This window comes from Triplophysa dalaica, chromosome 5 (genome assembly GCF_015846415.1).
Source record: "Triplophysa dalaica isolate WHDGS20190420 chromosome 5, ASM1584641v1, whole genome shotgun sequence".
NCBI classification, from domain to species: Eukaryota; Metazoa; Chordata; class Actinopteri; order Cypriniformes; family Nemacheilidae; genus Triplophysa; species Triplophysa dalaica.
Genome location: NC_079546.1, coordinates 832,967 through 846,788, shown reverse-complemented (window position 1 = coordinate 846,788; position 13,822 = coordinate 832,967). Strand labels below are relative to the sequence as shown.

At 38.4% G+C, this 13,822-nt stretch overlaps 2 protein-coding genes across 3 annotated transcripts; one reads left to right on the top strand and one right to left on the bottom strand.

Moving 5' to 3' along the window:
- Positions 1-660: 660 nt before the first annotated feature.
- pnpla3 (patatin-like phospholipase domain containing 3) lies at positions 661-5,788 on the bottom strand. Of its 2 annotated transcripts, none has more exons than XM_056748385.1 (9): positions 5,421-5,788; positions 4,340-4,572; positions 4,018-4,083; positions 3,245-3,454; positions 2,853-2,913; positions 2,562-2,762; positions 2,317-2,449; positions 1,992-2,099; positions 661-1,676 (listed from the first exon to the last, which is right to left on the bottom strand). In XM_056748385.1, the coding sequence occupies exons 1-9, from the start codon at positions 5,605-5,607 to the stop codon at positions 1,424-1,426; spliced, it is 1,452 nt and encodes a 483-aa protein (XP_056604363.1). In that variant the 5' UTR covers positions 5,608-5,788; the 3' UTR covers positions 661-1,423. The 2 variants fall into 2 exon arrangements, with proteins under 2 accessions (XP_056604363.1, XP_056604364.1); XM_056748386.1 differs by having other exon boundaries at positions 661-1,673.
- Positions 5,789-6,503: 715 nt separating this feature from the next.
- Positions 6,504-13,602, top strand: sult4a1 (sulfotransferase family 4A, member 1). The gene is made up of 7 exons (XM_056747505.1): positions 6,504-6,801; positions 8,576-8,706; positions 8,857-8,937; positions 9,311-9,437; positions 9,581-9,675; positions 10,764-10,902; positions 12,428-13,602. Exons 1-7 carry the CDS (start codon positions 6,633-6,635, stop codon positions 12,538-12,540), a joined length of 855 nt encoding a protein of 284 aa, XP_056603483.1. The 5' UTR covers positions 6,504-6,632; the 3' UTR covers positions 12,541-13,602.
- The last annotated feature ends 220 nt before the right edge of the window (positions 13,603-13,822 follow it).

Below are 13,822 nucleotides of genomic sequence, written 5' to 3'. Positions count from 1 at the left end.
GCAGCATTTATTTAACACATTAACATGTACTATAATAATATAAAAAAAACTAAATATTATAATTGCTACTGTACAATCTAGCTAACGTTACTAATATTCGGATTCGCGTGACACTTAAAGGAACCAGATTTATAAACACAGAAGCTTTGATAACTGGAGTTTTGCTGATTTTTTAATAAACAATGAAATGTGTAACGTTGTAATAAATAATTCGTTCATTTTAAAGTCCTCTTCTATCTGATTTACGTTTTACTTTTCTTTCCTTGTAGTCAACAACGAGTATTGCGACGTGACGATGACCACCGTGGGTAAGTGGGCGTGGCTTACATTTAGTCATTTAGCAGACGCTTTTATCCAAAGCGATTTACAAAGAGTTTAGGGAGAAACACGCTTCATTTGTGTCAGCTGTTTTTAACATTAAATGTTTACATTTTGTATTTAAAATGTCTTTTTGAAACTTGAGAATGTAATATTATATCTTAATGCATCAACATACTGCATTTATTGTAAAAGAGTCTTTAGATTATGTGCATTTCCTTCATTTTGTATTCCAGACAGAATATACAAGAGTCATTTTTTCAGTAGGTTATGACTTTTGTCTTTGTTTTGAGGATGACTCTTAAAACACAGAAACTGCTGTGCATAAATCAAAAGCGAGACTCACATTCTTCATCTTTATTGTACATGTGTGACATACACATAAGACACATTCAATGGTAATTCAAGAACAGAGGTCTTACAAACATTATAGCACCAATTTTAATGTAAACTTCTATCAGTCTGTAATTCACTTCTGCAGACAAGGCACAGATTGAAATAATATTATAACATTTACATTTATGCATTTGGCAGATGCTTTTATCCAAAGCGACTTACATTACATTGTATTATAGATTTATAAATCAGTTATATACAGTAAATGTGCTGCTCATACACTCATACTTTGCTCAAAGCAGTTTTAACAGAGAAATAAAAACACATCTTTGGTTCTTCTGAATAGAGAAAATAACGTATCTGGATAATAATATATGATTATATTATATTATATTATATTCCTATATAATGATATCAGGGGAAAATTAGTGAAGTGCATGTCCTTCTACAATCTATGAAGAGTTTGGTTCTTTTTAAAAATCATGTTTTTTTATTGTGAATTCCAATTAATATCAATCAAACTGCAGTTGGTTTGTTTTGACTTTAGACATAATTACTAAAAAAATACGGCTAACTAACACAATAAAACATGATAACATAATAAAAAACGTGATTTTTAAAAATCTCATTTTGGAACCAAACTCATCATATGCTCTAGATTCCAGAACTCATATCGTTTGATGGCAAAATGTGCAGCGTGACATGACCAGGTCATGATGTCTGACAAATATCCAGCTCTGTATACAGTTTACTGAGGTGAGGAGCTCATTCATTGGTCCGTTTGGGACTCATCATTGTCCCGTGAGCCAACGAAAAAGCTCGGTGGCATGTGGGAGGGGCACGAGGTATCAGGACTTTTGGGTGGGCAAACAGAAGAAGGTTGACCGATGACTTTTGTGAAAGTCCAGCTGTAACCATCGACGTTGCTGGCAGAAAAGGGTAGACGTCCGTTCTGGTATATGACTGGTTTCTGAAAGTCTACCATTGGTGGTTCACTGACACATCTTCTCAAGGGGGCGCTGCTACACAACAAATAAAACAAAAAAACAAATGAGATGCAAGCTAACAGCATATTCACAACTGGAACACACAAATAACAGATCATATAACAAAATTATATAGTTATACGTTTTTTAGATAAATACTTTAACATGCCTCAACATATACACTCACCGAAAGGATTCATATGTGATCCTCTCTTTAGAGTGTACATTAGAAAGTAAGTCTAACCAATCATTAAGGACCTGAATCTTTTATAAGCAATAGCTTATGCTTTATAACTCTGAGTTTAAACAAGATCAATGAAGTTTTAGTCTAAACTCTTTTGCTTGTCTCACCTGCTCGTCTCCAACGCTGTACCTTTCCAAGCTTGTCTGTAAACACCTCCTGCCACCTCAGCAAACCAGCGCACATCTGCAGGCACCTCTGGGATCCACTCTAAAAATCTTATAATACAAATACAAACAACAACTTTAGAAAGTGCCAACGTACCAATGCATTACGTTTAAGTAAGGCTATATGTTACCATAAAACAATATGCATGTGCAGAATTAATGAATCGTGTCTATTTCCATTAACTAGAAGAACCAGACCACAAGTCTTTAGTACAGATCTGTATGAAACAGAATTTAAGCTAAATATTATATAAGCGTATACACTGACCTCTGGGCTACAGAGTAAGCTGACTGCACCGGAAGCGTGTATGGCATTAACATGTATGAAGCAACACGTAGTGGCAGAGAGCCAGTGACCTGCGCCAACAGGCCGTTTTTTTCCCTGCAGGCCTCGCAAAACACTGTGGAAACATGTAACTAAAGATGATGACATCACCAAGATGATTTTATTTGTTCTTTTTCATCGATTGATTTCTAACGATTGTCAGCTTGTTTCAAATCGATTCTCCCCACCTTTCTTAATGGGTGCGGGCAGGTTGTCGACGAGCTGTTCGTCCAACCACCAGTGGTGCTTTCGCAAGAGACGGAGTCTCCGCAGCACCCACTCTTTTGTGGTTTCCATGACGACTGGATTTTGTCGGCCCGGGCTGCAGCAGGTGGACGTGGTCTCAATGAGAGCCATGTCTGCAGTGGGACACGCTACCTGTAGCAGATCTAAAAGGGGATGTCACCGTTACATCACTGCGGCACAGTATTCGGCATGATTGATTAGTAAACACCAAATTAGAGAAAGAGGATGCTCACTGTTTTCCTGGAGGAATCGGAGGGCGTCTTTATACCCACTCTGACACATCTCAGCCAACACCTGCCAAACACATGCACGGTGTAAAAAACACAATAAACAAAACATATAAAATGACCTCACATAGAGACATGAGAAGGACTAAATTGATCATGTTTTTAAATCTGTGCTAGTTGGTTTAACTATAGATTCATGAAGCTAAAGCTGAAAATCCACATAAGGAAGATTCAAAATATGCAAAAAACTAGGTCTTCAGATCTTTGATCAGTCAGTGGCATTGACCGACACGTTTTTCCCAAGGCAGATTAAACCTAGATCTTATGTAACTGCACTGCAACACTCGGGCACGTGAGTGCGTGTATCATCTGATAAGTGTGTGTTTGGTCACACCTACTTTTGGCTCTGGAGGGAACAAGGCTTTGCTGAGTCGGTACATGTTGTCGAGGTTGACCTGGATGCTGGTGTTTGTAAAACGCAGCTCGTGGAAGCTGGTGGAGCTGTCTTTCGGACAGATATCGCTCTCTCCAGAGAAGGGAGAAATGGTAATGGTGTTCTTTAGCTCAGATTGGGGCAGATTGTCACTGATACCCCCATCGACATAACGCTGAGGAGAAACAGAAAAATATCAGAATCACTGGGGGGGCCTAGATGGTGGGTCATGCACCACTGAGTTTTGGGTGACCTGATTCTGTAGGTCAACACTCGTTGGCACTGACGTGGTGAGATGATCGGACCACCAAACTGACACAATAGCCTTTATTTCTTAAATCGACTTCATTCAGGATTTAGCATTCTTTAGTCCTCTTAAACTTAATACACACTAGCTTTAGTTATTTGTTGCAAGTCAGGATTATTATCCAGTATGTGTTTGGGTAAAGTATCATGTGTATTATCTGAGTAAAGTCCAGAAATGTATTTTACAGTAACAACTCATAGCCCTTCAACAGCATTTGGCTGAAACACACAGATATAGAGGTCACAAGGCAATCAGATGAAGTAAATTCTTGAGAACAATATCGTTTGTTGGCAGGGTTTGTTCAGTGTGCCCTAGTGACTGAATTCTGTGAAGCAATGTCCTGATTCTTCCAAGTGAACTAAATCCAGCATTGTAGCCTCGTGTCACCTCCTAAATTTGCTCAATTTGACTTTTGGACCTTTAAAACTTACCACGCCACGGAAGGCAGGAGGGATCAAACCGCAGTATATTGGAATAAAACAGCTACAAATGAGAGCCTGTGAATAAAGGGAGAGACACAAGACGAGAGGTTAATCTGACAATTGCCTTCCATGAATCATGATTCTTCAACATCTCCGACATACATCATTTTTATGAGCATCTATCAAGAAAGGTAGAAATGATGTCATATTATGATCCTTTTAAACCATCTTCAATTTAGATTAAGGAATATAAAAGTCTCCACACAGGTTTTGCCTCGTTGGCATGTTGATGGACCATCAAACTCCTTAGTCGGTAACAAGCCCCATTCACCTGGATGAGTTCATCTTTGGAGCTGAAGTCCGAGACCAGGACATTCTGTCCGTCCGTGACCTGTGTGAGTGACACGCACAGTCGACCCGAGGCCAGCGTGTGCGCGTCAGACGGCAGGTTCCGTTGGAGCCCTCCACGTAACACCTTCATTAGGTTGAATGTCGGGTGCAAGGGGCCCAGGTTGCGTTTTCTTGCCTCCTTGGCGACATCAATGACATCTTCACAACATTTCTCTACATTAGGAACAGAAAAGGGAAAATACATAAACATATCATTAACTCATTATCATCGTTTCATTTTGACTCCCTATGAACCTCTGAGCCTCCAACCGAAGGTTGATTACTGTCTGAATCAGTCTTTGTCACGCGTAGTTTCTATATAATATGAAAGTGAAAGAATGTTTTCACCTTTGAGTTTCATGAAGGGTTTGAGGGTCATTGACCTTCCTCATTTTCTTTCACGCGTTTCTCTCGTCTAACAAAGTAAGTCAACGTATGCAATAAATCTACAATACAAATCAAGGACGCCGGCACAACTTGACCAACCACATATTTTAGTATGCAACTTTACACACACAGACCTTCTGGACTCTTGGTCATGTCCAATGGCAATAGCTCATGGAGTGCACACCCAAACATTTTATTGCTCAGAGGTTTCTCATACTTAACTTTTATGCATCTTGATCCTTAAATGAAATTAATTGAAGGCATCGTTCAGAACAAAAAACATTACAGTATTTGATGTGAAACATTTGGGTTCACAGTGAAATGAGTTGTCATTGCAAGGGAGAAAACAGCTTGGCTTTAAGATTTTTACTGAGACTCATTTGATCTCATTACTGTCCACGAGAAACAATTGAGAAATCAAAGAGATCTCATTTACATTTGTTTTTCTTATTTCTTCTTAATGAACCTTATGGCTGCCAACATACATTATTTAAAACTGACTATAATAATTTATAATTGTTACTCGATTTATTTTACCAGACAGCAAGCAAAAATCTCAAACAATTAAATACCAAAGAATATTGTGTTAAAACAAGACTGGTTTTAAAAACACACCCTTGTGGTGAGTCTCATACCTAAACAACCCTCGGTGGCGAGCACGGAAGCGGTGAGCGCGCCGGCGGAGGCTCCGTAGATCTTGGTGGCTCCGCGCACGAGATAGGGGGCTTGCTCGAGAAGACAGCTCGCAACACCGATGTGATAGATCCCCAAAAATCCACATCCGGCGAAAGAGAGATTCCAGCCTTCCTTTAAATCAAACATGTCTGCAGAAAAGCGTGCTTGAAACCTCAGCTTCTCGTTGGCGTTATTGCAAGTCGGTTTGCATGGACTTCGTGCGTTCTGTAAATCCTCCCATTTGAGTTATGATGTTTTATTTACTGTGTTTTTAGTGACTTTCTTTATTTGGTTATTGCGTATGAGAGTATTCGACCAATAAGCAACTTGCCGCAGCCCATTAGAAATAGCAGGAGAGAGAATGAAGGAAGTTGGCTTTCCAGTCTATAAATGGGCGGGGCTTCATGGTAGAAGTCGTCCTCACGCAATGTAATTATGTAAATAATATTGATCATTTTTTATCTTTATTGTTTTCGATGTTAGGCTCAAGTATTCTTTATAAAGTTAATTATAGTTATTAATATATATTAAATTGCATCCGTGACATTCATGTAGGTTCATTGACACGTGTCTCTTGTTACATTTCTCAACGCTGTTGCGGATGGACCAATCAAAATGCGTTGTGATGAAGCGTTTAGTGTGGAGTGCTTTTACGTCTATGTTTCATGAAGGATACATAACAGAATAAATACATTTAAACGAATAAATGCTTTTCTACACTGAGATTATAACAACCACTCACGACCCCCCCCCCCGGGTACATTTTATTACAAATAAAACATTCAGAACCTCTCTCCCTCATTTTGCGGTATATGACAAAACTCTTCCAAAAATACTTTAATTGAAACAAATTAGTTTGTCTATTGCCTCTGTTATTGTAAAACAACAGTGTCGGTTTGTATTGTTATGGTTCTCCAGATTGTAGATTGTTATTTAACACTGTCTGTCGTAGCAATTTGGCCGGCTGGAGGAACCGCCCCGACCGCTGGTGCTGATGCTGAGCATCCCATTACATCATCTCTCCTCCACCTGATTGGCTGTAGGTCACGGCACACGCAAAGCACGTCTTTACCAAACACACAGGAGCTGGTGGATATCAAATGCGTCCTCTTCAACCCAAATATTTACGAATCGATTCCTCGAAGCTTGTCGTTCGCTGATCGTTTGAAGGGATGGCGGAAAGCGAGGTGGACACGCCGAGCACCCCGATAGAATACGAGAGCAAATACTTCGAATATCATGGAGTTCGCCTCCCTCCTTTCTGCAGGGGCAAGATGGACGAGATCGCCAACTTTTCATTGAGAAGTAGCGACATATGGATCGTTACTTATCCCAAGTCAGGTATTAAAAAGCACGCGTCGACGTAGCGTTCATTATGAATGCGCACGAGTCTCCAGCATCCTCCGTCGATGGTGTAGGTAGCCGGGGTGGTTTGCATAATTGTGACGACTCACAATAATAAGCCTCCTTTAAGACTTTAAAGATAAAATCACATGCACGACTCATCAATAATGGGGATGACATTGTTAACGCTGTCTGTATCAACGAAGACATTTTTAAACATTGTGAAACAAACATGTATAGAAACATTACTTATTTTAGAGATATTTGCATGATCTTCTGTTGGTTAGGAATGATAATTCAGAGAATGGTCAATTAGAGCTGGGTGTGTTTGCTTGGCATGAAATATAAACAGCAAGGTGAACCGTTTGGCATGCCCACGCGTGCCACTCAAATGCAGGCCCACTGCAGAGGCTCTGCGCGATGCCCTGTGTGAGGACGGGTGGGTCTCCCCCATGCATGCTTGTTTACATTCACTTATGTAATAGGCAGTTGAAATGCAAAAGAACGATTTTAAACATCATTTGGACTACAAGATACCCAAACATGTTTTGTCTAGCATCATAAAGCAAGCTGTAAATTAGACAGGAAGTGCAGTTGCACCCAGACATCTTATCTCCTGCTGCTTTGCTTCTATATTTGCTGGAAAGAAAATAGAAATGCCAATGGTCTCCATCGCAACTACTATTATGGGATGTTTAGCATTACACAGTACAGATTTACCTTATGTAACAGGTACCAGTTGGTAGAGAGAACTAACATAGCAGACATCACTTGGCCTTGTGTAGAAAGATGTGTTGCTGAGTCTCCCTACGGCACCCAGTGATGGATGACAGGCCAATCAAATCACACATTTTACTGTCAGCTGGTTCTGCAGATTAGATTTCTGCCTGGTTAATAATTGTGAATCCAGACAATGTCTGTCTGTGTATGGGCTTCTTATAATTTGCGATGTTGCCCAGTTATGTATGAAATAAATATTTTGTGTTGTTGACATTTAAAGTTTTCACATCTCAGGTCATGTGACACTGCTGGTGTGTTTGCGAGTGCCGGAACAGATTGACTTTGTCCTCAAAAATCTCCCATAAAGCTGCAAATGAAACATGTTCTTGCTTTCTCCGACCACAAGTTTGCGTCAAACATCTACGGGTTTGTTAGAGAGAGCTCCTGTGATTTAACACATGCTTGTGTTGTTTCTGAGAATTTAAGAGTTCAGAATTCTCCGCTCTAATTTAAAAAATACTCTGTATCGAGACCACCATATGATATAATCTGAACCAGAGTGATGTACTTGTGTTTAGCTTCACATGTCAGACTCACAATAAACCACGCGATTTCCATTCTACAGACCGACACTCTGCTGTTGTATAGTGGGCTGTCAAATCCCTTAAGGACTTGTTAAAACGCACATCAAGTTTTCATGAAAGTGTCAAGGTCTGTATGTAATATGTTGACTCTTCATATAGCACAAACATATGGGTTCAGCTGAATATCCTAAACTAAACTCTAAAGGAAATTTTTCGTGTTTCTGAATAAACACATTTGTAAAGGGTTTAAATGCTCGACTGTCATTTCACGAATGTTAGTCATATTTAAACCAACTCTGTTTATGTTGTGTGTGCTCTTAGAAATAATGTGTAACGGCGAATTAGTTTGTAGATTTGATGAAAGATTTTCTTGGACTGCGACATTCTCCTATATGCCACTTCAAGTCAAAGTCTTTTGACAATGAATAATAAACACAAAACATTCTTTCTACCTCTCATGCACACAGGTACGAGTTTGTTACAGGAGGTGGTGTATCTGGTGAGCCAGGGTGCGGACCCAGATGAGATCGGGCTAATGAATATCGATGAGCAACTTCCCGTGTTGGAATATCCACAGCCGGGACTGGAGATTATCCAGGTAAACTCCCTCTCTCTCTCTCTCTCTCTCTCTCTCACTCACTCTCTCTCATACACAACCATCACCGAAGCAGCAATCTTCAGCATGACTATGGCATATATTTATCCCCGAAATCTCTTTGTTCAACTGTTATATCAATTTGTTTCACAGGAACTCACATCCCCACGTCTGATCAAAAGTCACCTGCCGTACCGTTTTCTACCGTCAGCAATGCACAATGGAGAGGGCAAGGTCAGTTGTCACATCTGAAATGCATCATAAACCAGTTGTCCTTTGTGAGGGTCCCAAGATGGGTTCAGGCGGGGCACAGTTTTTGTGGCATTTTATTAAATATAAAAAAGTATCATATATTTGGTGCAATCAATCATCAGAAAATAAATGCCACCAACCAAAATAATTGATGTTCCAGCATTGTGTGATTGAATATGTCTTTGGTTTAAATAAAACTCTTAAGTTAAAGATCATACAGTAAGTCTTTATTTGGGGGGCCTTGCTGCGAAAAAGTTTCCACTGTTAGAGATCCTCTGTCCATTTTTACTAATGTATGCTTTGCCCTTAGTGTGTGACAGTCCTTCACGCAGATATTTCCATGTGTTGTCTGCAGGTGATATATATGGCCAGGAACCCTAAAGATCTGGTGGTGTCTTATTATCAGTTTCATCGCTCTTTGAGAACCATGAGCTACAGGGGGACGTTTCAGGAGTTCTGCCGGAGATTCATGAATGACAAGCGTAAGTGAGCCAACCACAGTCACATGAGCTTCATAAGAAGTCGTAAACAGTTTTGCTGAAAAGCAAAGTGTGTGAGATCTAAGAGGAACTGTGAATGAAGAGACCATGTGTTTTCTCTCTCTCTCTCTCTCTCTGGTCTGTAGTGGGATACGGCTCCTGGTTTGAACATGTGCAAGAGTTCTGGGAACATCGCATGGACTCCAATGTTCTCTTTTTGAAATATGAGGACATGTACAAGGTACAGTACATGTGTACACGTACTGACCAGCATGTGCTCTGTCCCGCTCCAAATAGTAAACTGTAGAACAGTACATACACATTCTCTGAGAGAACAGACTAGCCATACTCCTAAAGCTATTTTAAGGGGGTTTAAATGTATGCGTAAGATCGGGGAGACTGATGTGCAGTCCGCATAAACAAACCTGTTCGCTATATCTTCACGGGGGATTAAGAGAGTTCAAAGTTCAGTGTGAAGCACAGACACAGCATGTGACAGTAACATACCCAATAATGTATTTTAGCAAAACATATAGATATGACACTCTGTTCCTGTTGTTATCACAGATAGCCTCCATGAAGTTAATAAAATGATGTAAGAGGTCGAGAGTCTACCATATATGTGACTCATGAATGACACAACACAAAACATGTACAATATTTCAAATAAAAACAAGAAGAAGAACGGTATGATTATTGGGTTTCCCATAAGAAATAAATAAAACAAGTGAGGTCTCTTTAAGATCTCAATCATTTCTTAGAAGTCGATGAGATTAAATTTAAGAAAAAATGCAATTTAGAAGACATCTCAACAATGTTTTTTAACCTTATTTTGTTTGTTTGTGTCTATGTTTATTTCTTCTATGCAATGTTAATTAAATAACTCCTGAACCATGAAAGAGCAACATGAGCAATACATTTTCTTTTGCTTATTTTGTGACTGCGTTTCCCTTAATTATTATTTAAAACTCTAATGAAATGTAAAATTAAGTAAAACATTTAAACTATAATACCCATTATGAACTAAAATAATTTTGATTGTTTATTATTATTAATAATGATAACAATCATAATTTAGTAATTGTGACTTTCATTCTAAGTCTCTCTCTACACTGTAAAAAAATTATAATAATAATTTTACAGAAATGTTTGGTTATTTTAACAGATTATTGTAAAAAACATTAATTTTACAAAAAAATTCAAGAAAAACGTATAGTTGAATACAAAATAGTTTTTTACTAGCGACCCCACTGCCATAAAACTAAATTTTTTGTATGGGATTTTTTTGACAGTGTACCCTTTCTACCTCTTGTGTGTTTCTATGTGAAGGATCTGGGCAACCTGGTAGAGCAGCTGGCCAGGTTTCTAGGCATCTCCTATGATAAAGCTCAAATGGAGACCATGTTGGAGAGCTGTAACCAGCTCATTGAGCAGTGCTGTAACTCTGAGGCTCTGTCCATCTGCAGGGGTAAGACACAAACATATCAGACAGAAGACTAGAAGACTTTCCTTCTTCAAGCTCAAACATTATAGGCAAGGTTATGGGTTTAATCCTCTTGTTCTGGTCCTGTATGCCGATTGGTCAACAGAGTACATTAAGTACCGGTTCACTAGAACACAATAGCCCACCAATATAGAACATGTTTCATCGCTGTGTTCATGCCAAGAACTGAATCTTCTTTTTGAAGGAAGATATGCGTCCTTGTGTAAGATTCTTTTTCATGGTTTCTGAAATGATTTGAAATACAATAGATGTCAGGCTTAATTTTAGTGACTGAAAGCATTCATTGTTCGCCTTCATTGCATGTTTTGTTTATGCATTGAAAGTGACTAAAGTTAGTATAAAAAAAAGATCATACAAATGTCCTGTTCTCACATGACCTTCAACACACTGGCATTTTTAGTTTGAAGCACAGTGTGCTTTCCTTCCAGGAAACTGAAGATTTGTTCTTGAGATTTGTTCTTGAGGAAGAGCATTCCTAGTCTTTCCTAAGGAAGTTCAGACGTTTGGAATCTGTGCAAAAGTATTGAACTTTAACACAATTGATCCATGTGTATCTGTCTGACAGAATTGTGCCCCTCTATGACCTGGCCTTAGACTATGTAGGCTGCTTTAACAAGTAAAGGAATGTTAATATGTCAGTTTCTATGGCGCCATCGTGTGGTGAATATGTATGTTGGATCACAATGGCACAGCTTTATTTCACAGCGATTTTCTCTTGTTATTTGTTCTGTTCTTTATAATTCAATATATGTTTTTATGTAAATTTTTTGTATAAAGAATTTGTTTATTTTGGATTATGTCATCATTACATCTTTAGTTTTCTTTTGTTGTTTTGTTTATTTTTTCGTAGTGCATGGATTCATCCTGAAAGGTCTCACTGCATAAAGTAGGGTCATAGATAAATAGGACATAATCATGCATGGAAAGAGAAAGAGTGATGTGGGAAGAGAAAGAGAGAAAATGTGGAAGGTGAGTGTGGGTGCCAAATTTGAAATCAATGCATCTTAAGAGTGGATTTCATATTTTCATGTTTTTTTCATTACCTAAGGTCATTTTAACTCTGTATTTTTACAGTATATTGACTTTGTGGTAACCATTATTTCTGGTAGATTTGAAGAAACAAAGCAGAGTAACAAATTCAAAAATCATGTCTTTTATTGTGCATTCCAAGTAATATTCCTCAAGCTGCAGTTGGTTTGTTTTGATTAAGTAAGAATAACTAAATAAGGCTAACTAACACAATTAAACAGAAAAACATCATTTGTAATTCCTGTTTTGTTTTTGCACTCTTCTGCTTCAAAAAATATATGATACAAAAAATACAATTTTGACATTATTGACTCTGCCTCATGCCAGTAAAATTCTTCAGTTTCTGACACTCTCAGTTTTCCATGAATTTACTATAAATACTTGATAGGAACATCTAAGACCAAGATTGACGACCTCACAACTTTTACTAAGACATTAAATCTGATTTTCATCTCTTCAGGTCGTGTTGGGCTGTGGAAGGACATTTTCACTGTGTCCATGAATGAGAAGTTTGATGATGTGTACCAACAAAAGATGGAAAAATCTGACCTGACCTTTGACTTTATTATGTGAGGAGGCAACACTGGACTATCCGCAAACCGCTCAAAGAACCAACTAGTTCACACGACCCGCTGTGCTTAGCGCCACCTGCTGGAAATTTCTATCGTAGAGAGTTGATCTTTCCATCCCTAGCATTTCTTCATCATCATGGCTTTCTATAGTTTCTTCTACGAGCGTTTTCTTGTGTGTAAACAGTGAATCAGAAGTGTGAGCACAGTGCTTGTAGCGTTTGCACATTGTACAGAGCTGTTCCATATCCCAAAGGCGCTTATGAAATGTGTATTTATGAAACAAATCGGAATTAAAAATGATTTTAGACTATATTCTATGTTGGAAAACCCATATGGCAAACTCAGAATTGTCTTGTCTGAGCGTTTGCATTTCTCAGGAGGATTCTTAAAATCATTGGCTACCAGATGCACCAAATATGCAGTCATCCAATCACATCTCAAGTACTCAAAACTTGACCCTCACTATGAATGCTGATTGATTCCTGACTGAAAGATCTCAAAGAATGAGTGGAGTCTGATTTAGTTTCCTACTGTTTATAGATACTGTATGTATTATGATTACAATTATGTATATTTTCACACGTGGGCTGTGTCCGAAAGTGTGTGTGATCATCACATCTACAGAAAGAAGAAATATCACCCCCAGATCATTCCCCTACAGTTCGAAGTCTATGAATCTGCAAAAAGGAGTGCGAGACAGTGAGGAAGTGAAAACTTGCATATCACAAAAAACTGCATCAGAAGTCCTACAATATGAGCAGAAATGATCTTGTGATTACATCACTAGGTTCACAGTATAAAAGATGCATGAGGTCAACTCAAAATACCAGCACTCGTAACAAACCGAGTTAAAATTGTACACATATTCACAAAAGAATGCATTGCTACATGCTTAGATATGCTGTAGTGTACTGCTTTCTATATTTTGCACAGTATGCACAAAATACAGAAAAAATGTAGAACAAGATTGCACAACATTGTCGTCATATGATCCAGAAAGCGAATGGACGTTTTGTGTTTCTTAACCTACATTCAAATGTAATAAATGACTTTTCTCATGGTCGTTTAAATGTTGAATCAATAAGGAAACATGATTTTGTTTGCCGTTCATTCGTGAACCCGGATAAAAAATGATCAATTGAACTGAATTGTTGGATTAATATTTCACACAGTGAGCACGTTTTGGCAAAAGTAGAAGTTTATGCATTCAGAAAATGCGCATGCATACTGTGCATATAAGTATGCATACTCTGTGCAGAAAAAGTGAGAGTAGTATGCTATTC